General features: G+C 35.1%; 1 protein-coding gene across 7 annotated transcripts in view; it reads left to right on the top strand.

Moving 5' to 3' along the window:
• LOC119085200 overlaps nt 1-24,979 on the top strand; it is a 48,323-nt gene extending 23,344 nt beyond the window's left edge. For 3 of the 7 annotated variants that reach the window (XM_037195711.1, XM_037195864.1, XM_037195784.1), the window contains 8 exons: nt 21,535-21,797; nt 21,872-22,024; nt 22,087-22,621; nt 22,681-23,086; nt 23,149-23,313; nt 23,371-23,696; nt 23,846-23,992; nt 24,054-24,979. In XM_037195711.1, coding sequence (XP_037051606.1) covers nt 21,536-21,797; nt 21,872-22,024; nt 22,087-22,621; nt 22,681-23,086; nt 23,149-23,313; nt 23,371-23,696; nt 23,846-23,992; nt 24,054-24,351 — 2,292 coding nt within the window. In that variant the 5' untranslated portion in view covers nt 21,535 and the 3' untranslated portion in view covers nt 24,352-24,979. Of the gene's footprint in view, nt 1-9,118; nt 9,577-21,534; nt 21,798-21,871; nt 22,025-22,086; nt 22,622-22,680; nt 23,087-23,148; nt 23,314-23,370; nt 23,697-23,845; nt 23,993-24,053 lie in introns of those variants that run through there. The other 4 variants (XM_037195923.1, XM_037195548.1, XM_037195632.1 and 1 more) reach the window with 4 other exon arrangements.
• The last annotated feature ends 481 nt before the right edge of the window (nt 24,980-25,460 follow it).

The raw sequence follows: 25,460 nt of genomic DNA on the forward strand, positions 1-25,460 counted from the left end.
TAGTAATAGAGATGTTAATTGGCTATACGTGGCAATGAAGGTTTTTGCAATGTTGATATAAATGTCGAGATAAATAAAGGCTTCCTGTAGCTACTGTTGAGTCATGTGTAGATCGGAAACGTAGAGTTAAGTACGCTCATCAAGCTCTCATCTACTACGATTCCATTAGCTAACGGTTATTGGTCTCACTGATAAAAATAAGACGATAATTCCCCGACGAAAGAAATCATTTGCTAAGCTGGGTTACTTTACAAAGACCCCATGACTCGGTTTTCTTATCTGGGAGAATGCAATGCTCGTTGCTTTAATTTAAATTATTTTCTTAGTTTAACTGAGTCACGTGAATTGCATAGGATTAACTACACTAAAAATTCTTACGTTTCGTGTTTGTCAATACGTTTCAGAGAATTTAAGATTTACATTTCGAATAACAAAAGATTTGGGTATTGCAACACTATTAACATAAATTCCTTATTCATGTGATAATTTCGAAAACAAATTACTGCAATGGCAGTCATAAGATATTAGGTGTTACCAAAGGTTTTGATTGTTTGAGATAGATTCATATACTGCGTCTCAAATGTCATTTCGGATGATGCATCTCGTTTTTCTTGCCTACATTTGGGCGAGATATCAGTTAAGCACCTAACTTACCTAAGTAGTTACATACTTCTAGGCGTGGTTTGGAAGTCACGTGAAGCCGCTGGTCCAGTCCAGACTGTTATAATTTACTTGTCCAATACTTGTCTTTATCGCGAAATATATGTAAATAAAAAGGCTTGGACTTACACATGTATTGTCAATAAACTACTACTACTACAATGACCGTACAAGGTCAATAAATGTCACAAAAAGTGAAGACTGTAATAAATGCTGTTTTCCCATCAAAAGACCAAATGTGTGTGGATCAGGGCCTACTTCTTAGGCTAAGAAACTTCGAGAAATTCAAGAAACTTCCAGAAATATTTCTTGAATTTCTCAAAGTTTCTTGATTTTCTCGAATTAGAGAAATTTCAAGAAATTCCAGAAAATTCAAGAAATTCGAGAAACTTCGAGAAATTCAAGAAATTTCAAGAAACTAATTTCTCGAGTTTCTTGAAGTTTCTCAAATTTCTCGAATTCGAGAAATTTTAAGAAATTCGAGAAAATAGTTTCCAAAAAGTAGGCCCTGGTGTGGATTGCGCTTCCATCAATTCCAAATTGCTATTGCTGAGAAGTCCGGTATGGATGACCCGTAACAGGTGCTTAAAATGGAATTTTTGCTCAACGGGTGAGATAATTGTCAACCCGAGTCGAATCCGAGATTGACAACATATCATACGCGCAAAACATAGACATATTTATATGTTTAGTCATCATGTTCATCTGTTGCATTACAAGGTGACAGCCAACTTTTGTTCTTTTTTCACCGTCTTCAATTCGCAGGATTTATGGGATTTTCTTGAAATATGGACACATTATCCGAAACAGGACTTACGGTAAATATACGCACAGTTCATCATTCTTTGATCAGTTTCACATGAAATTTCAATAGAAAATGATAAGGATTGATGTAATCTCAATCGTGAGGTTGCTGTACGACATTGAAAGCGATTAAAACATACTTGTTGACTCAATTAAACCAAATTATGGAATAAATAAGTACACGTAACCGTACGCAATTTTGTTAACAAAATCCAATTGATAAAACAATTTTTTTTTTATTTACTAAAGCGTGTTCGCATGTTTGACGTAAATACATTTAGCATATCGAAAGAAAACCTGTGCAAATAGACTATTTCGCGGCTTTGTCACAGGAATATACCTTATATAAAGTGGGTTATTGTCTTGCAGTGAATGAAATATAAGAACAACAAAAAATTGCCAGCAAATTTTTACGGATCACTAATTTTAGCGATAAGTAGGTGCCTGCATAAATGTGTTTCTGTGAGATAACAGCACAGTATATTAGAACATAATTAATATACAACACACCGAACCAAGGTCAATTAAAATTTATTTCCAACATCGAAACGCACACGCAAACATTTCTTTTCCGTCATTGAGCAGTCCTGAAAAATTCGCAAATGCGGTGTTTCGCCACTCACTTCAAAATCACCCAAAAAAATGGTATATCGTTGAGATAAAAATACTTTGTCTTATCGTTCGCTTCTTGTATTGTAATAAAACAAAATCGTTAACTAGATCAAGGTCATTCTTTCGTTATCGACTTACTAAAATGCAGTGTTGTTAAGGAAACACAATCTCATCGTAACTTTTTTATTTTACTTCATTTAATTCGTTAAGTTGATACTTTGACGCAAATGAATTACACAAATTAAATATTCTGTTTTTATGTTAGTTTGTTATTGAAGAGCTGTTTAGCACTTATATAAGCAAACAGTTTTTATTTCAATTCATTAATGAACGGTCTGACTACTATCATGGAATCGATAGTGGTTAATTATTTTTAATACCTTCCGCGTACACAGAAAAACGTTAGTTGTTCAACAGTCTGAAGAGAAAGAAAATTTTCCGTTGCGGATTGAGACAACCGGAACAATGGTATCATATCAAGAATTTTAGACATCAGAACTGAGGTAGTAAGTTGCATAAATATTGGCTTTTGTTTCATCAGAAAGTTTCAATAATTTTTGTTGTTTTATTAAGAAATCTTTCAAGTGAAATAGGTCGAAATGGATAAGGTATCTTGCACGTTTGACTGAAATAGTTTCGAATCGATAAGAACGAAAATTAATTAAATGAAAGACAAACTACATTACTAATACTACAATTGTAGCCTCCTCTCTTCAAACATTTTACTTTTCCTGATGATGCCCAGTCTAAAAGCAAATTGTTTGGAGAGTTTGATTTTGCGCATTCAATTTTTTTTTTCAATACAAACAAAAGTTATAAAAAGTAAAGGAAATCATATTCACGAGAACGGGTTGTTGAATGTTATCTTATAATATAGCATTACAACTGGATAATATCGAGTGGATGTACTTCCGTCAAATGTTCTTTACCAATTTAGGTATGGGTTACGAAGTGTCTACAAAAAACACCACCCCCAGAGTATTTTTCAATAATAATTTAGGTAGATTGTAAGATCCTGCATTGACTGTAATTTCACCACTGGGAGTTCATTTTCCGAATTGATTTATTTTACAGTAATAAGGAAGATATAAATATGAAATATGCTCAAGCTAATGTCAGGGACTATTTTTGGCAGTAAATTTTCCCATAGTTTCCTAAATTTTTCACATTTTCCAGAACTTTCGTTTATTTTTCTAAGTTTTCCTTTTTGGAGAACATATTTCATTATTTTCCCAATTTTCCAACAACTTTCCAAAATTTCCTTAATAATTTTTCCACATTTTCCTACACAATTTTCCCAAATTGTTAAACATTTTACTAAAAAAATTTTTTGAGGAAGTTAAGGAAAGTATTATAGGAGAATGATGTTTGGAAACTAAGAGTTTTCCCATATTTTAGTATATTCTGTCATAAAATTACTGCTGTCACTGCGCTTATTTCATGTAAACCAACTTCATATGGTGACACTTGTTCTGTAATGACAAATGTGAAGTTGGTTCACACGAAAATAAGCCGCAAAGAATGAAGTACTATGAAGAAAATGTGGCGCCTCTACAGGTCAACCCACTTGTCCCAAACAGTCAAAGGAATTTGCTTCAGCTATTTTCAATCAAAACTGTTTATATGGTTAAAGCTGCTAGACGCACGTGCGTTGTAGTGGTTTGGTTATACCGTATAAAGAATTATAAACGGTCTTTCCTTTACTAGTGAGGGAAAATGGACTTTCCGTCCCTAGGGAAATGTCTTTCCATCCTTCGTAAAGGAAAACGTCATACTACACTCGGGAAATAATTTTGGTATTTCGTATCCAGATGGGCTAAAGCCCTCGGACACTTTTACTCATCTGGATACGAATTATCAAATTCCTTCCTTTGTATAGTAATATACTATAATTGGATGTGTGGATCAGCTGAAAAACAGATGAAGTAAATTCATGCTTACACTGCCTTAAACGGTACGACCTAGGAAAATATGGAAAATAGTCACTGGCTAACGTTACATTTTCTGCGGATACGGTGCCTCTGTTATGTAACTATTTTGTGTATTGTTCATTAACTAATAGATAGACAAAGCATTTTCCGACTCAATCATTTTGTAAACGAAAATTATAAGGAAATTGTTTTGCAAAATTGTGATTACAATTTATAGCAAATTACGTTCCTGTTGGGAAATTTTTTGTTAGAGGCGAGTGAGGTTTATAGCCCGTAACCCGACATTCTATTCTGCTGCTGTTTCCGTCAGTGCTACTGGAACATTTACATGCAACAATCAGAAGAAGTGGAAATGAAATTATTCGCTTTTAATGCAGCCTTTAAACTGCTTAGTGCTTAGACAATACAATCGTGGAAACGGGTTGGTTTGTTTATTAATAAAATTAGCAAGATAATCTCGTGCACACTACGAACATTGAACACACACACTCAATAAAAAAACGAAACAGCATTATCCTGATTTTACTCATTTTGTTTGTTGTCTATTTATATAAATTTAATTATGACTGTTATAAAATAATACACCGGTTCTATAATTAACCGTCGACAAGACACAAAACGTTCGGTGTGTGCACGTTCAATTAAAATGAAATATCGCATATCAGCCAGATATATAAGTTACTCTAAATTTACATATGTATACAAAATGCAGAAAATGCATCAACAAATTTAACAAACATTGTAATGATTGGACATCAGAGCGACCGCATAACCTATGACATTTTGCTAACTATTTGCGTTCGTACGTTCTGTTTCGGTTGTTTTTAACATGGCTAGTTCGAATCAGTGCATTCGCTCTATGATGTGCATTTGGTGCAGTGATCGACGTTAGAAACCGATTTCAATTGCAATTTACATTGTGTTTTTTTTTTCTTCGCGAAATCGACAGGAATTCGTTTTTTGTCTATTTTCGTTTGAATTTGAAAGAAAGCCACAAATTTATCTAAATAAATTTTATTTGCAAAGATAGTAAATGCATTCGAGAGTGCTCAGTAACATTATCTGCCTGCAATTCGATGCATCTTTTACATTTGTTGTGAAGGCAACTGTTCAGAATATCGCGGGTTAGTTTTACATAAGTCGGTCTCGGTTGCACTTACGTACTAGGCCCCACCTTTTGGCCGGGTCAGGTCCCTTGACCGACAATTTTAATAATATATTTTGAATCAATTTCATTTTATTTTCTGTTGTTAGTTAAACTTCCGAAACATCACAAATAACTGATATGAAAACCTTCGCTTAAGTCCAAATTGTTTGGAAAATTCATTTTTGTGTTCTCAATTTTCTTAAAAATTTTCGGCAACTTCCCACTAGTATGAGTTGTTTATTATTCCGTTTCATAGTCATATTGACGTTAATCAGAAGTAAGTGATGCGAATGTAGAACGATTAGAGGACTCTTTCAATTTGGTAATATAAAAAAGTACGATAGATGTTTTTCTCTCGCTTTTATGTACAAGAGGAAGTCCCCCAAAACTTACTACATTCACAACTTGAATAAAATGAAACGACTCGTGCGAATTACGGCCCTCGCTTCGCTCTGGCCGCAAATTTCACACTCGACTCGTGTGAGTTTTAAAGTTTTCTGTTTGATTGTTTTTTCACGTCATCCCATACACTTAAATAACGATTCAAAAAATTTTCTACATTTATTATGCCATGGCGTGAAATCTGCTACTTTTGCCCGTGACTGCTGACTATCAACGTAACTGCTGACTATCACCGTGACTGCTGACTATCACCGGGACTGCTGACTATCACCGTGACTGCTGACTATCACCGTGATAGCCAACTATCACGAGTGATAGAATGGATATAACTAACCAACAAAATCAAATTCCATCAAAGTAATCCTTTTCGATTGATCCCACATAGCCCATCTTCGAACTTAACCTCAGGAATCAAAATTCTGCGTCGATTAAGTAAATAAAATAAATTAGATAATTACTCAAGTTATCGTGTTCACAAGCAAAATATTGGTACAAACAATTCCGTTTTTCTCAACATTAAACATTTCATACAACTTTTGGGACAAAACATTTTAGGGTATTTTCTGGCATAAGACCCTGACTTACAGTCAAGGGAATAACCCTTCCACTTCTAAGAGGTTTTTATTTGGTAAATTTTTCCTCGGTCTCGGTTGCACTTACGTATAATTTTATGTTATCACTGAAAAAACTCTCTACTCATTCCCTTTCAGTCCCATAAAAAGCCTGAATTACTTATCAAATGCAATTTGCTTTCCAAATAAATACAAATATTTTTTACAACTATGCGTGGCTCTACGTTGTGTGAGCTTCGGTAAAGCTCAAAAGCAAAAGTTCCAAAATACACTTAGGCTGCAATCGCAGTCAAAAAAAGCATGCCGTTTTGACTCTTGACACATCGTTTTTAACGTGAGAAAGAGGCGTGGTTTACGTAAACGAAAAAAAAAATCGTAATGATTTTTTTACTGTGTGGGGACACTTAAGAATGTTAATAACAGGCATTATTTAAGAGGGCAGACTAGGTGTGAAGTAGGCTGTAATCGAAAAATTGGTTTTAAAATTAATGTAGACCATTTAATGAAAATCTGTTCCAGCAATTAGATGAGCAATATGTTTATCTATCTCTAAAAAACGAAAAACGATTTACAATAAGCAACAGTTGGAAGAAAACCGATTTCCAAAATATGAACGTCGCTTAAAGTTAGGCTATGCAATATTTTTTTGGAAATCGGTTTTCTTCCAACTGTTGCTTATTGTAAATCGTTTTTCATTTTTTAGAGATAGATAAACATATTGCTCATCTAATTGCTGGAACAGATTTTCATTAAATGGTCTACATTAATTTTAAAACCAATTTTTCAATATATAGCCTACTTCACACCTAGTCTGCCCTCTTAATGCATTTTAAACATTTGGCATGTAAATTTTGTTACTTGTGTTCATATACAAGGCTTTACGCAGCTGTAAGAAATATTTAAACACTGTAGGGTAGACGAGCGTTAGCGCTATGCTTCAATGTTTATGTTGTCAGTTCTGAATTCTTCCAGATCTCTATATTTTTCTAACAGGTTCGATAATAGATAATTACGTAACCGGTGACAACATTTTTTTTATTGAAACCTATATCTATATGCATCGTCGTTACTTGCATTAAACAGAAATATTAGAGATTAGCGGGCTGCCCGATTTTTCGGATCAACTCGCAATCCGTATCGCGCGGGCGAGTTACACTTTCTCCTTCCGGGTTAATTTTAATGAGAAATTCGGATTTGAACAGGTTCGGACGGACTGAACCAACAACACCCGACCGGACCAGTGAAATTTTTTTTTAAGTCTAAATCTGTCGAAATCAGACATCTCAAGTCTCAAAATCTATTGTCTTTCAAAACTCAATGAGATTTGAGATATCTGATTTCGACAGATTTAGACATTTGTGAGAACTTTTTTTTACTCAGGTTACGTTGAAAATTTGTCCCGAAGCTTTTTGGCTAGTTTGAGACAGGTCTGGTTCCGAAAAAGCGTCAACCCGCTCATCTCTATTAGACTTTTTACAGATAAGAAGAATTCATTGGACATTCAAGACAGGAGAGATCATAACAGAAACAGAGTTCCTTGGAGAATTTCTTTGCACACACAGTTTGCAAACTGAACAGAATTATATCATTTTGCGTGTCACGCTTTGTCAGTCTAACAAAAAAAAATCGTCGACAAAAATGATTTTCAATATGAATCACCTAAAATCATTTGTCTATAATTTATCGACTCTAATCCGATGTACACTTTTTTTGTATGCGTTTAAATACCGCTGTCTAACTGCCTAATCACGATTGGAACACAAAACCAAATTTTTATCAATAAAACTTTGTGTATGATCCCATTGAAAGAGAAAATCGAATCCATTCATTTACAGAAAATTGTTGATTTTGGCTTTGCCTCCAAAATGTGTTAATTTCATTAAATAATTGTGTATTTACTGTACAATAAAACTATACAATACACACGTTCAGATCTGTATCTGCATTATAGCATCTTTAAATAAACCGAAGAAGAGTTTTTCAGTTTTTTTATTGTACCAAGAAACAGTGTGTATCAGTTACCATCAAATTTAAAAAAATATGAATTTTGCAGATAAAATAGTGCTGGTATGGTAGTGGTAGTATACGATGTAGAAACGTCTACATTTTTATCATATGACAGCATTTATTCAACGTGTGAGCCGAGTCGACGGAAAATTTTTTTTAAGAGTTTGCGGGCATCTATGAACAATAGAAACTAGAACCAAGGAAAACTTTCTATTTTATCGGCACAATACCTCGCATCCTTTTGATGATTGCTGTTCTCCTTACTTATTTCAAAATAAAAAAATAAAAATAATAATTTCAGACTCAGTGTAGTGGTTTCTCCACATCTATCCACCCATATCCTCCCGTCATCCTAACGGAGTCCAAAATATTACCAATTAATCTTAAACAAAAACAAAATGCATTTCCGCGCTGTCCTCTTCCCTCACATTTCCACTACAGATTGCATCAAAACAAATTAAATTATTTTCCGATTCATCTCCGCTAATTAAACATAAACAGGGCGACGTAAATTACTTTTATGGACAGTAATTGTATGCACTCTCATTGAAAATTCCCATTAAAAGCAGTTTACAAGTTAATCAAAAAATAATAATGGCACACCACACATCATCTGGCATCCGAAAGCTTTTTTGCAATAAAGCACATTCTCATTACCATTCTGACCCATGCGTACAATTCCATACATACATGCAATCGTTCAGGTCTAATCAATTCAATGGAAAAAGCTTTCCTTCAAACATTCCAACGGTGTGTTCGTATGTATAGTGTGTGTATGTGGATGTGTGCGTATATATACTCTAATTGCACATAAATCCAAATCCACGTCGTTGCCATAGAAACCGTGTGAAGCCTCTCTTATGTACTGAAATTATGTTACAAGCATTCCATGCGGATGTGCTGTGTATGTGTTTGTGTGTGCGTGTATTTGTTGAGAGCTTTAGTGCTTTTGCCCAGTCAGTTAGTTTGATTTGATAGCATTCGGTTCAGCCAAGTAGTGTTACATCAGTTTTAATCGTTAAAATACATTCAATTTTGTTTGTCGTGTTCGACGTTTCAATTAAACTACATAGGAGAAGGGAAAAAAAATTGAGAAAAAAAAGAATTTCACTTATTTTCATTGAAGACAACATTGAACGTTGATTGTGAATAAATTCATTGGATATCCGAATGTGGTGTGCAAAATCCGATTAAATGTGTTTTGATAGAAACGTTTCGCTTATCGACATGTTTTCGTATACCAGAAATTTTTCTCCGTTTGCAAATTGAAGTGACGATTGAACACCTAGTGCTAGAAATAATTTTTTTTTTTGTTTTGGTCAATGAATTAGTTATATTTTGCTTTGCACCGAAGGGAAAGAAAAGTGTTTAGTCATATTAAATTACCAACCAAATCATTCAAGCAATGCAGATTAACTATTGGTGTTAGCGGAATGCTTGTGTAAGTATACACAGAAGAAAAAAAAATGTTATCTTACCTTTAACAACTTAATATGTATATTACAACTGGCCCATCCAATTCTCATCTACTGGGCCATTGATTAAATCGTTGGATAATGTCCTTGTACGTCAATGTAAATCTCAAATGATTCTTCAGTACTTTTTCAATCATCTACGGCATGGTGCTAGTTATCTATGGTGTTACAAAAATGGTTTCGATATACCAAGTAATTTTAGTCAAGCTGGTTCAAGTGAAAATACGATGTTACTGAGAGTGCTAAAATTTGATATCAATTTTTCGATGGTCGGTAATGTTCGTATTCGATTTATTTGTTTGTTTTAAGTAAGCAGTCGTTTGAACACAGCATAGTTGAAATCCAGTGAGATGGTGAGAATCTGTATGAGTTCAAACGTTTTTTTGAATTGGATTTCATCTAAAAAAAAAATTTTTACTGCCATCTTGCCTGTAAATGCTTCTCAAATTGATAAATCCCATGAACTAACTTCACGTTAAGAAAAACAGTTCACCGGACTATATCGTGTGCTCCAAAAAAAGTCCCATTCATAGATTAAATACAAATGGTTTGTAAAATGTTTTATAAAAAAAAAAACTGATTAAAAGATATGAGAAAGAATTCTTTTTATTTAACAATTTTATCAGCAAAACGCGTTCAAGGCATCATGATTTATTATGTGTACAATCACATGATGGGTGTTATACGCATTGATAACACAACCGAAACGACATCAGTTGACGATACAATATATTTAGCTAAACGTTTTGCTCGTGTCTTTTACGAAACCATTTTTATTTATAGACGAATCCTAATTATTTTAAGAAATTTAAATAAATTTTTATTTTATTTATACGGCAGATATATACGATACAATATAGGCTAGGCATTACGCACTGCACATGTGTTAATATCATACGTATACATTTCACGAATATATGGTATCGATAACACGAAAACTATGGGAGAGATTTGTGATGTGTGCCATACAGATAAAATAATGAAAACAAAAAAAAATGAAATACACAAACAGTTCACATTCGGTTTCATCCATTTTTCTGTTCCATATAATTGTGTTGAATTTACAGTTTACAGTTTTTATTAATTTTATGGTCGTTGATTAGACCCTATTAACGTTTACGTTGTATACGTGTAGTGTGTATATATGGTCTAACCTTTTAAATATAAAAAAATTTCTTCCGGTTCTGTGATGGCTACAACACGGTCGTCGGTGAAAGAATTTTTTTTTTCTGTTGTATAAACAATTGCATAAATTAATATCATGTTGACAAACTAAACTGACGAGCAGCACCACCGGCACACAGAGGATAGAAAATGTGAAGAAACAGCAAAAATTGAATATATATTTCAGTTTGTGATACAATTAAAAAAGAGTGTAGGCTTCTCGTGTGTAGTACACCTTTAAGTGTAATTTTGTCGTCGTTATACGCATTTAAGTTCACAAGTCAGATCACGTACATTATGTACATAAATATGTGTTATGTCGGTTTATACCGTTCGTGCACTATGCACAACCAATTCTACCAACGAAAATTCATAATTTATTATTCGGAAAATCCTTGAAATTTGTTTAGGGACAAGACAATTAGAATATTTCGATTTTCTTTCTTTTCGCTTTTTCGATAGAATTTCAGCGACTGGATGTCACATGGTGGTTACACTGCATTCACAACAAATTTTTACTTGCGCCAAGACCTGCGCGAAATCGTTGCGTAAATCGAACAGCGCTTTTGTCTGAATTTTCCATAAAAATCATCACTCAGTGTGTATGACATATTCGTTATACGGTTCCTCAAGGTAAGCGTACAAGTAGCGCTATTCAGTCAACTTTGACGGATTATCAATTTACTGGCAATCAGTTAGTATATATAAAATTAGTTGATGCTCTTATACAACATTCATGACTCGCGATTATATACGTACAAGTCAATAATACAACGACACCAGCTACACACAGGTACGGGGCCGCTTTTACACACCAAAAAAAAACGTTCTTACGGAAACTTTGTCGGAAAAATTATTGAATATTTTTTATTGTCTAGGCTAGTTAGGTTTCACCTTACCTAAAAAAAAGGGAGATATTTCTCTGTGCTTCTTTAAACAGCGGCGGAACACAATACCACTTCACGCTGTATTTATATATGTGAAAAATTTATTGAAATTTCGTTACACACCGTGGAAACCGTATACATGCTAACAAATTATACACAACGGCGACGCCGACGCCAAACATTGCATAAAGCTGATAGGATTGTAAATAGGCCGAGCATATTTCACTCGTGTATCACATGAGTGTTTTTGTTGTTGTTGATGATGGTTGTTGTTGTTGTCGTCGGTTGAATCAAACTTATAACTGACTTGAAAAATATTTGTGTTTGAAGACACATGAACGGGTATGAGGTCCACTATTTCTTGTATTGTTTAATAAAAATTTCTTACGAAAATCAGACAATAACATGAACGTATTTCGGAATTTTTTTTAAGTAAACAATCATTCATGACATAATCTATCATCTATTAGGATCTAGGGTTATATACATAACTATATACATATATACACTGGTTTACATACACACATCGCACACACAGAGTACACTCTTGGTAGCTGTGATTTTTTTTTTCTGGTCTTCAAACTCTATGAAAAATGGCGAACTCAGTTTTGTATATGAGCTCTACATTTTGTTGTTATTTCATTTCGGTTTGTTTAACCAGCAACTTGCTGCTTATGTGCGTTCCGAATTAATTGTTTAACTTGCACGTTACGTAAGTCGATCTGAAAATATGTATAGTTTTTAAGGTGTCAATAACAGAGAGTTGAGGCGAGATTCGATTTAGTGATGTTCTTGGTTTTCTTGACGTTTATTTTTGGGTATTAATTCAGACACCGTAGTATTGAATGTTTTTTCTCAGGCCGATACTTATCAGACCATGGTGCATAGCATGCATATGAACTTCTAGAAGTAGATAGTAAAGCCAGAACGCTACGCTAGCTTGGAAAGATGCAGAATTCTGACATTTGACCGGATGTAACAATTTTATTATAACAAGCAAAGGACCCTGAAGAAACAGTAGATTACGTGTCCTCGCCTTCAGCTCGAGCTGCAACCGCCACACTTGGCAAAATAAAAACGATTCCAAACGATTACGTAAGTTGTTTTACTCACTGAGCCTCGGGAATAGTTATTTGTTTGACGAGGTAAGAAAAGTTGTAAATTGCATTTCGAGGGTGTTGTTTTCCTACTTTTCCATTTTTTTCCCGAGGTAAACACAACGTTTTTCAAAACAAAGGCTTCCGAAGTTTGAGCGGAGCGGAGAAAGTGACTATTTTCTCGCCTGCGTCGTGACAAAGAGTTTAAAACCTCATGTCAATGAAGTAATGACTCATTTCCCGGTAGGGCAGTGATTAAAGTTAATTTTAAAATTGTCCTGGCGGATTCATGTCTCTGAAATATATTAGTTGACGCTCTGTTACAAACAATTCATTAGAACCATATCCCATACAGAAAAACTGAAAACAAAAACATAAATCTAATAGCCGACGTATTGATATTGATGTATGCTTGACTCTACCAATAAATTTTCTAATCAAATTCAGTTTGATTGACGTAGGTAAACATTTCACAGTACGTTGTGTGTATATATGTATAACATAAGGAAGACTGATTCACACATTACACCAGAGTGTGAAAAGTTTCTTTATAACACAAATACACACCCGCAGCGAACAAGCTCTTGAGCATCCCACTCAGGCAGATACAAGCTACTCGTTTGATATTAATATGCTTCACAAAAAAACATATACAAAATAGCATTACACAGGAGATGACTTCCTTCTTTTTTTGCGTTTTGTAAAGTAATACAAGTACCGAGAGATACTCCTTTTGTATCAACCAACATGATGACATGAAAGCTCACACTCGCAGAGAGCTTTTCATCAACCACATATATATACAACACATTGTGTAGAACCATTTTCCATCAAGCACATTCCAACATTTTTCCTTTGCTCTTGGATTTTCCGTTAATATGTAACGCTGTGTATTATGTACGAATTGGATGAAATGGCTCATGGCTGATGAAATTCTGTATTATATACAATTTTATTGGGTCTCTAAATGGTTATATTTATTGTGTATAGAATGTTGGCTGAATTTGTGCCGTTGTCATGGCATTTTGCTGCATGATTGACATGGTAACAACATCATTTTCGCAGTAAAGAGAATGTATCTATTGTCGATTAAATTTACGATCTAGGATACATGGTTACAGGTGTATTTTGGTTGCTAGGAAGTTGTAATCATCAGCTCCAGTTGATCCAGCTGTACGCATACGGTATGACGTACACGATAATGAATAGAATACCAAGAAAATTGGATTTTTTTCCAAGAATTTTTTTTTAGATAATGTTGTTCGAATACATGAGTATTTGATTCGTTCAACGCTCAGTTGAATATAGAAAAAATTTACGTTGAAATCTACTTCTTCACGATGTCAACGTTATAACTAACCAGAAATCTCATGACATTTATACTAACATCATTCAACATTTTAAAATGCATTAATAGACTTAGACACACACTCAAAACTATTTCTATTAATGTACCGGTCACGAGAGTTTAACACTAAACTTTTTTTTAGATTCTTTCTTTTTTTTATGACAAAAAAAAAACTTGTCGTCTGTGTTAATCTGACCGCATTTTTTTTTGGTTTTCTGAACGTAGAAAAAATGCAAGTGGAAAAAAAAGTTTCATTCGAATCGGTTTTCGGATTAAAATTTTCCTTTTTTTTTAAAAAAAACATTTCATCAAACCGAATAAAGTTCGGAACAGAGAATGTCAGATAAAAAAGAAAATGAGATGGAAATTCGACATGAAACGAAAAATCATTCTAATTTTCTTGTCAAAGTGTTTGCGGTGAATCGGGCTACCATTTCAATACAACAAAAAAAAACGTTTTTTTATGCAAACGATTTTCATTTATTTCGTGGCTCGAATTCGATTCCGTCGGTTTTTTCTATTTTTGTTTTCAGTCATCGCGTTACACATTATTTATGCGTATACCGAATTGTGTGGACATTGTTTGAACCTGTCGCTTATTCCAACAAGCTTATATTTTGTGTATATAGCAGATTGTAGCCTAATGGTTCGGTAATTGTTTTTTTTTTTGTTCTGCTTCTTCTTCATCACCCATTTGATTTATCTAAAATAGACCTAAAAATAAACTGCCTGACTCCACTAACAATTGTCTCATTCGTTTTTGAAATGGTGACGCTTCTGTTTGTCACTTCATTTCGGAGATATCTCAATCCTGACGAGGCTGCTTTAAAAATAACACTGAAAAAAAACGACGAATTCAACGCTTGAAAATACATTGCATTACAGTAATTAGCGTGTTTTCACATCAGATTGATGTATTAATTTTGTAGCATACAAGCATACATCACTGTGAATGTAGTTCATAAAAATGTTAAGTCGGTATATGCACTAGCCGCAAAAACGTTTAATTTTTTGTTGGAACAACAAACCGAACAACAAATTATATAAATAGATTTTTGCTGGATTTCTCGATTCGCAGTCATTGAGATAAGAAAACCTCATTTTTCTCGACTCAATTTTAGTTTTTTTTTCGTTGTTCTGCAACAATGTAATCGCTGAAATCGGATTTTCATTCATATTCAATTTCAAGGTATTTTGTTGCGTTACGTTAAACATAAATTTTTATTTAATGATATACGAATGGATTTGGATTTGTTATCAACAAAACTATTTAACAGCTTTGCAATTAATTTGTAATGCAGTGGCAGTAACGTCGTTCGGTCGATGTTAAATAAACATATAAACAATGTTCGTTGACATTGTAACAATTACGCACATTGGTGATTTACTGCTTCTCTTCAGAAATGTTAGCACATACCACTGAGTCTCTCTGTACAATGTTAGATCGAGAGCCTTTTTGCATATCAGTCTCTCCATAAGGTCACGGTTAAATGCCTTATTATAAGACTACCCGGTACCCGATACGACACTTTCAACAATTCCACAACTTTTTGAGAATGGAAAAAACGAGAGGTGTCGACCTGCCGTCGAAAATATAAATTGGTGCAAAGTGAAGGTATTCTTGCTTAATTAAACTACCAAACACTAGTTCCTGATGTATTGCGACAAAGAACCAAACAAAGGGCAATAGAGTGCCTGTATAAATGAAGTGACCCGTATAGTGGTAGTTTTACCCTATCTATGCAAGAAACGTTTAGGGCAAAAACTTTGATTGAATTTATTAATTGACCTGTCTGACGGGACAACCCTTTCGCTAAAAAAGTTTTTTTTTTTTTAAATTCTATTGTTAAGCTCGGCGTTTGGCACAAGAATTTTCTATACCTCTGGCACCAATTCCGAGTTTCTGCAACGCGTGACTGCTGAGATATACACTAGTCCTAGGAGCTTCTTTGTTCTTAATCGACAGATTGTTTTGCTTACATCCAGTCGATTGTTCAACGAAAAAACTCAGCTTTTCCTACTGGAGACTGTGTTTAGTTTCCTTCTTTTCATTCGAACAATGACCTTCACATATCCATATCAAGTGTGGTCTATGGCCTATAGTTATTTACGTATCGGTTGTGGACGATAGATTTTAGACAATTTCGGGAGTTATATCCCGAATGAAGTAAGGGCGACATGCGAAAGTGCCTAAAATTAACCGTCCGCAACAGATGCTTCGGATGCTTATACAACTTTTCATGTAAGGGGCCGAAACCCCGAGAAAATTTCTGTGGAATTAATATACACAAAGGCTCTTGGTCTACTACGCCATGAATTTTTATAAAAATTATTGTTGCCCTTCTTCTCAATCAACCAGATCAATTAAAACAGACCCTTCAACCGAAGTTTCTAAATTCATGGAATGTACCTAAGGGATTTCTAGCTGTCCCACACTAATATTTCGTAAGAAGAAACATAAGACAAAAAAATATTCCCATTGTGGCATCTTCGCATTTCATATGACAAGCCGCTCAGCATACCTTCGGAATACATTTGCATATTTATTTAGGTCATTTTCGCTGACAACGTGACAACTTAATGTTACATCATATAATTTGCCAGCCTAATAAATATAAATCCTTCCGCAAATGAACAAGAATGATATCTTTTTCCTATATCTAAACAGCTCTGTTAATGCTCCACACAATAAAAAAAAATACATTCTCAGTGAACATATGTGTGATGATCCACACTAAAACGGTTGTTCCATGGAAAAGAAAAGAACACTGAGAGTTAATGTATACGCACTGCTCAGTCAGTCTTCTCATGTGTATTGCTTCAGCGGAAATATCCATAATTGTTCATCGAAAGCAATCGCGTGCTTGCTTGAGATGGTATACACCTTCAAATATATATATATATATATATATATATATATATATATATATATATATATTCATTGCTGAATGAATTTGTGCAAAATAATTTGATGACATAGAGTAATATCAAACCTATATAATATTCGCTGGGACTGATTTCGATGATGACGTCATTTGAAGCTTATTTACTCGTGCGATGACGTAATAGAATATCGTAAACTATTCGCAATGTAGAGCATGCCTACAATTTTTGGGTATACACATACAACGACAGTGGCAAAGTGAGTGAGTGGTATATAAAGGAATCGCAGGGGTGTAACTTAGAACAATTTTTATTGTCGCTGCTTAGAACATTTTTGATTTTTGTTCCAGCCCTGGTGAATGTCGTTCAAAAACATCGACTCGTTTTTTAATTTTCTGAATGTTTATAGTTTTCGGCAACAACGATTTTCTGTTATACTAACTTTTAATTGTCTTCGGCAATTGCCTAAAATCGATGGTATTTTACCTTACGACAATTTTTATGGTACACCCGTGAAGGGAATCGTAGAGAGATTTCGATAATATGAACATTAATGTTGTGGAGGAGAATTTTATGCGATGAAATTCAATGTTTGCGAATAAATTTTTGGAAAAACGTTAACTGCGAGCTAAATAACATTGTTTGTCAACAACGATCATAAGAAAAGTGGCTGGATAAATTGCGAAATTTTCGAAAGTGAATCGTTGTCACTAGAACACTTCACAATAAATGGAAATGACTAGCAAACAATGCTATGCCATTACAGACCGAAGAGGTTAATTTACATAATACCAATTTAAATGCACTTTAAAAAGTGGCACATTCTGGTTTTCTCTTATGCATTCCTAAAAAGCCACCTAAATCGATACTGGTTTGTGGCGGTCTATTTTAAAACAGTCTTTTATCTGGAGTGCGTTCGCTCTGTGATCGCTTCAATGCATTTTAATTTGCAATGTATGTGAAATGAAAGCCCTCAACAAAGCCAATATCATATTGGTGTGAAATTAGCTATGAATTCAACGTAATGTAATAAATTTGTAATTCAAAGCAGAGACAGTGTCTCTGAGACACTGTTCGTTATTGAATTGTATGATGATGACTCAGTGTGCATGTGGGTGAAAAAAAATTACTTTCTCAGTTCTCATTGAAAATAGGATTTTTCTGAAAATAAATGAAATTCATAGCCGAAAAGGACGCTATTTTACTTTGCAGCCCACATACTGATGATTATTGTCGATGAGGCACTCGAAACCTTTTTCCTTGCCTCGCATCATCAAGTCCATTAAGAGCGCTAGATACATAAATAACTAATGTAATGGCTTATTCGATTTTTATTTAAATTTAATAGCACATATTTGGTGCAATGAATCTACAATTTTTTTTTGCAACTAATGGCTAGGCTCTTACTCTTGCCAAACTATTTACAATAAAAAATGTGTTAGCTGAGTACATGTTGACTCTATCTTCTCACATTCATCGATATTAGAGCAGAAATAATACCAACATAATGGTTATGAGCATGGTCGTAGTCATTCCTTATTTAGTCATAGACTCTTGTAAATACACTTCTTACAAAATGTTTAGTTTTGCCGGTTTCATTCTCATGATTAATTAAAAGTTAAACTTTTTAAGACGAAGAAATGAGAAAGGGAAAACATTGGCCACCTCGTTTCGTTACATAAAATTTTAGTGCAAGAAATGCGAGTCGGGACTCTGAACATATTAGGATGGCATATGGTTGTACCACAAATTTTCCATGAATTAAAATTGTATCAAAAATGACAGGTGAACTTTTTGACATAATTTTTTTTTTAAAGAGACGTGGTGACACTGGCCATTTTATATACAAATTTTATGCTGTCTTATTTGTCAACTCTGTTTTCTGGTGAAATACCTTCACTCTGGCAAAAATCCATGAAGTGTCCCAACAGCCTATCCCTATACCCTCAAATGTTCACTGAACCGGGATAGTTCTTTTTTATATTAAGTTAATTGTAATTATCCACTTCTTTGCTAAGCGATTTAAATCGTATCTTCTACCGCGTGTCTGCTGACACATGCTGCCCGCTTATCTTTAACAGACTAATAAATTTTGATTGATTGATGTGTCATAAATTTTATGTCAAGAGTTTTTGTTGGCAAGGTAGTGAGTACTTCGCTTAATCGAAACAATTAAAAAAAGTTCAAAGTTATTTACACGTTAGTACGTCACGGAATTTGAATTTTGAGTGAACCAGGGCAGGGGAGGATCCAGCTTTTGCACTGAAATTTTCAGAGCACTTACGGCTTGAATAGTGGTCAACTATTGCTTAATATTGAGAATTGTTTCACTAAGTTTAACCAAATTTCATTGAAAAATTCCCTAAATTTTGGTGAATTTTTTAGTAAGATTTTGGTGAAATTTAGTGACACATTTCTCAATATTACCTGCAACCCTGAAGAACCTCACAACATCCTATAACATTTTCTAATGTACTCCACAAGAACATGATAAGTTGCCAAAGTTTGTAAGAACAATGTGGTACAACTCACAACATATTTACCCAATCGTGTATAATACTAACCTCCAATGTTTTCTAGACTAATTTTCCGATACTCATTTACCCATATTACCACGAAATCATATTGCAGCTTGACTGCCGCTGAAAATTGGAAATAACCCGAAAATGTTACCAAGCCAATCGTGTTTGTATTTTCTTACAAAAAATAAAATTTCTTGCCGAAATCGATTTAAAATTTTATCAACGCGCATATTTTTGAAATTCAATAAACATTGTGGTGAGGTAGTCATGTGAACTGATTTTATCGATTTCATGAGCACTTTACCTAGTTTTCTTGTAGCTTATAAGGGTGCATTGATTTTTTGTTCGTTGTATTTCTGTCCCATGCACAAAAGATACAGAATTCGTTGTATATATCAAAATTGTGCGGTTGTTTATTTCGAAATTCAGATAAATAATTCAGAATGAATTAGGAACGTCTCGCTGATCGTATTAACGTTTTTGATGAAATCTTTCTATTTTGTTGTTTCAACGATAACTTTAAAGTTCGAAAATATTTTTCTTTAAATTTTATTCCATACCCCAAAAATGAAACCGATTCAATCATTTCTCGCATGAAATTGCTGTGTAAGCCACACAAACCACATATAGTTATTCAATTTTTGATCCGAAAATTGAACATGAAATATTAATACACGGTTACGTTAAACGATGCTGATTCTTTCCTTGAATTCAATTTTATGATACTGATCACGTTATATGTGGTGTGCGTGTGTATTATATATTTAGCATTCCGTCATAATATGCGTGCGTTTGGCTAATATTTCGATCAAATAAGTTTATGTTAACAGGTGTTGCTTCAATAAACAATTCGGAAATGTGGAAAACATTTTTAGTTTTCAGCTTGATTTTCTTTTCAGTCTGAATTGAATTGAAAACGAGATGAGATCTTCTGGTAGAGACGGGATAGTGTGGATTCATATCCACATCAGGGATTGTTTTTGGTAGTTTTATTTCTGAAAATTCGGAGTAATTCCTGAAATTCGGAGTAATTGCTAAAAGCCAAAGTAATTCCTAAAATTTCGAGTAATTCCTGAATTTCCGAAAAGAATCGAAATCTTTCGGAATTTTTAGAATTTGAGAACTTCATATAGAATTAGAATTTGCAAAAATAAGCTCCGATGGTCATTAATAGTGATGAATGTCCTAGTTACAGGGTTTAGGAAACGGCAAGCGTATTGCGGTAAATGTAAAACATTTAATCTTCCTCAAGTATCGCCTTTAGTTTGAAGCAAAAACCTTTACTTCATTAATTTCAGTATACGATTTCCCTATTAAAGAGGAGACAAAATTGCTAACTGCTTTCTTGTCATTGTTGTCGCCCCGAAATAATCTATATATAATACCCAAACCAACAACAATTTTCAGCGTAAAATTTCAAAGCTTCACACAGTATCTGTTCGTAGGAAGGAAGGAAAACTATGCCGACATTTGATCCGACAATAGGTAGACACAAGAAATTAAGAAAGCGTTGGCGGTTATTGGTAATCTTAGAAATATTTCTCTGTTATATGTGTCTGCCCACCAGAGTAGGAAAACAAATTCAAAATTCTAACCATATCCACCGACTACACATGACATAGGCGAATGGTTTTCTTATGGTAATAAAATGTTCCGCATTGGAAAGTTTCACATCATCGTCTAACATACCATTCAAAACCATAGTAACTTCGATGTGATACACACAACGCAAGCATAAAGCTTGTATAGCCAGTAGTATAAGCCAGTAATTGCGGGTGGTATACATAAACATCAATAACATGAATTTGTATCCGTACTTGTCCATGTCCAGTAACAGAAGTTGTTGAGTGGCATCCACATAAAATGATCATCGAATTACATGCCATTTTGGTCTTGAAACGTAACTGGAGTAAAAATCGATGAAAATATAATTCTGTTGGCATCAGCTAAAGTGAACGTTTAAATGCTATTGCTGTGCATGCAATGTAACATTTCGTAATCGATTTTCTTCTATCATTTACAGTATGTCACCGGAAAGGCCTCCATCAAGTGACGGCGGACCAGCATTGGAATCACCAAATATGGTTCTGTCATCGATACCAATCGAATCTGGTCATGTATTGCAACAACAGCACCACCAACAAATACAACAACAACAATATCATCAAAGCATTAGCCATGCTATAACGAATGGCAATTTTGCTTATGCAACATCTCCATCGTCGACGACGTCTTCCAAATTGTTGGTACTTCAACCCAATCAATTGAACGACAGTTATATCACAAGTAAGAAGACCTTCACGTGCACCATCCGCGGCCACGTATTAACGGCCAATTTTTGTCTTTCCGTTTTCAAATAGCAAATGACTCAAATGCGGTTGGCAATATAGTTCTGTTAGCCACCGAACAAATGGAAATCGGAAGTGTAGAGCACAATGGAGTGCATAGTAATAGCACAACCGATGAAGAATTGACCTCGTTGACTTGGCTGCACGATAAAAATCTACTTAAAGGTAACACACTCTAGCTGACTTCGGAGTTCAATTGAATCAATAAAATCACGATCATTACGTAGTCAATAATTTAGGTATCAATTTGACATGCACCAATGGCAATGCAATTAAGACTATCGACGAGAACAGTCCTCCGCGACGGAAGAATTCGGGTGCTATATCGCCAACCAGTGATTTTCTAGACGATTCCTGTGTGTCGGAAGACAATGCCTCGTCGGCCAATTCGCTGTCCGAAGGCATCAGTATATACAGCACAGAAACAACAATACCGACCAGTTACCAGTTCGTCAACAATAATAATTCGATAAACAAAAATCGCAATCAAATGCCAACATCGACCACACAAGTTATACAGTTGGGACCGGCGGGCACTGTCATCGAGTACATGACCACAAATTTGCAGGGTAAAATAAACACGGCGTTGCAACAGACGTCGAACACATCAACGGTCATCACATCGACTAGTACAACCGTAACGGCTACGCCGACGCATCAGCATTTTCATAAAAAATATTTGCGAGAAGAACACAATAAGACTTTAAAGGAAATGACTGAGGCCAACGTTTCATCGTCGCCCGTTAAACTGGAGCATAATAGGTAAGTGGCTGCAGAATTGCATTGACGAACAACACCTTCACCTGGACATTTCATTACAGTTCGTCCAACTACGATACCACCAGTTCAATAATTAGTGAAAAAGATTACCAAGGTACACCAGTGCGGCAGCAAATCAATCGAACTGAGCCTAGCAGTCCCGATAGCTACAGCAGCCCAACCAACCAGACTCAAAATCAAAAACAATCGCCACACAAATTAAAACATCCAACCAACATGCCATACGATCCTCTCATACACACCAACAACAAGCCACCACTCAGTTTTAGCTCCCTCATTTTCCTAGCCATTGAAGATTCCATCGAAAAGGCGCTACCAGTGAAAGAGATCTATGCGTGGATCGTGGCACATTACCCCTACTTCAAGACAGCACCAACTGGATGGAAAAACAGCGTTCGACATAATTTGTCGCTGAACAAATGTTTTCAGAAAGTTGAGAAGGCACCAGTACGTTCATTGAGCGCGATAATGTGCTAAGATATTCAAAAATTTCTTTCATTTTTCAACAGAACATGGGAAAAGGATCTCTGTGGCGCGTAGAACAACAATACAAACAAAATCTTATACAAGCGTTGACACGGTCTTCGTATCATCCCTGCTCCAATTCGTTGGAAAAGAGTCCGTTCAAAGTATCGCCGCGACCGGCCGAAAGTCCGCCAGGATTTAAGGTGACTGTGAGGAGTCTGTTTGTTTCGGTTGACAAAATTATTAAAACGGTAATTTCTCTGCAGCCCGGTACTCGTCCGCTCGATGCCGATTTATTTCCCCGCCTCTCAAAGTTTATGGCCGAAATGGTCAGCAATGATGATACGCCGAGTCCACCCGGCACACCAATCGAAGACGATTATCATCAACAAATTTACAATAACAACAACAACAACAGCTCCAGCAACAAAAATGTAATACTGTCGGTGGCGACTGGTGGTCACATTGTATACAATAATGAACGAATAGCAAGGGATTGGGGCGTGGATAGCATTGATGATGTTAATGCGGCAACGGCAATGTTAGCACTGAAACATGGCCCGAAGGTGTTTAACGAAAGTTTCCGGAATGGGTGAGTGCTACAAAATTGTTAATAAAATTTGTTGGGTGGATTTAATGCCCTCAGACATTGGATTTAAAAATTCCTTTTTTGTTGCTAAACGGTTCTCTGAGCCGGGCAAATATTGTCGTCTACTTAATCAATTCAATTTCTTATTTCAGTCATCCACCGATCATAACATCATCACCCAGTGAAGACCACACTTACTCAGCAGGTGGATTGGGTAGTAAACGGTCTAGCAACAATAATAGTGATAACAACAGTAATGGCACATCATCCGATGCTGCGTACGAAAGTAGCGAAGAAAGGTAATGCCCATTTTCCTCTGCATATCGAATGCTGACCCATTAATATCTGTTCCCATTCCAGTCATACCAACAATATTTTAACAAAAGAAGAGCTAGAAGCTCGCCATCATGCCGAAGGTGTCGATGCATTTTTAACATTCGCTACCGAAGTTTCGTCCATGTCGTCGCCAATAAAACGTCCACCGTCTCCCGATTCGTACAACGGCAGCTACGCTATTCCAATCGGCTATTACGAATCGCCGGTTATCCATCATAACAATAACAATCATTTTGCATATTTATCGTCACCGCCACCGCCCAAAAAGTCACGGTCGAGAACGTTACGGACAAAGTTAAAGAAGAAAGCCTGGCTTCGGTAATACACTGAAGGGTGGGGTGGAGTTTAATTGTTAAGTTTTGGTTTTTATTTTTTAATTTTTAGAAACACTCGCATCGACAGAGACATAATTTTTAAAATGTTTAGTGGAAATGAGAGATGAAGATTTTTTTTTCTTTTGCATATAAGAATGTTTGGTACCCCGTTTAGTTCGGGGGACACAAGGTCGTCAGAGTTTGACGAGGCTGATAACTTTAACTCGTCGATAAACTGGCAAAAAAAAAGTTTCGAGGCGATAAGTCTGCCGAGTTGACATTTTTCTCTGTGAGTTAAACTTATCAGTGCCGATGGGCACTGGCGAGAATTGAGCTAAAATGTTATGCGGAGAGCTTAAAGATTTGCGTTTTTTTAGCAAACATTTTGCTGATTTATAAATCTAGCAAACTTTTAAAGTTTCTAAGTCTATTTGGGACGGATAACAGATTCTATTTTCTGGTTAAAATTGAATTATCGAGATCGCATAATTTTGAAAATATTTAATTGTTGCAGAAAGACTAAGGAGAAACAATTTTTTTTTGTTTTTTCTTCTTTTTATTGTTTAACTAGTTTTAAGTCGAATTTGCGTTAAGAATTGATTTATGATTAAAAAAACATTTAATTTTAAGGCAAAACAATTTTATCAATGTTGTTGCAGAGAATTTTTTTTACGTTTCATTTATTGTAGCGCTGAAAGTTACTGAAAAAAGATGGTAAGAAAATTAAAACTTACCGAGCATTACGAGCAGGTCAGTCAGTTCAGTCAGTCATTTCCATTTATTCCGTTTGTTACATGCAGATTCCCATGCCTTCAATAGAACGTCTGGTGTCTTCATTTAACTGAATATTCACCATATTACGGGCACTTATGCTACAAACATCCGTGAATCTATTCTCAGTGTGGATATGAGATTTCTAATGTTGCAGATTGGCAACGGTCTTAGGAAACACCAAATCGGACGTAAATAGCAAATGATCAAAATTGTCGCCCGAGCTGTGCGTGCACGACTTAGTCGTCTGAAAATTAAAACAACTTCCATGAACAGAACAGGATAATCACAAGAAGCGACAGATCTTTCCTCTTGGTAACGTTTCAACCAGAGAAGTCATTTCAAA

Source organism: Bradysia coprophila, chromosome II, assembly GCF_014529535.1.
Source record: "Bradysia coprophila strain Holo2 chromosome II, BU_Bcop_v1, whole genome shotgun sequence".
Taxonomy (NCBI): Eukaryota; Metazoa; Arthropoda; class Insecta; order Diptera; family Sciaridae; genus Bradysia; species Bradysia coprophila.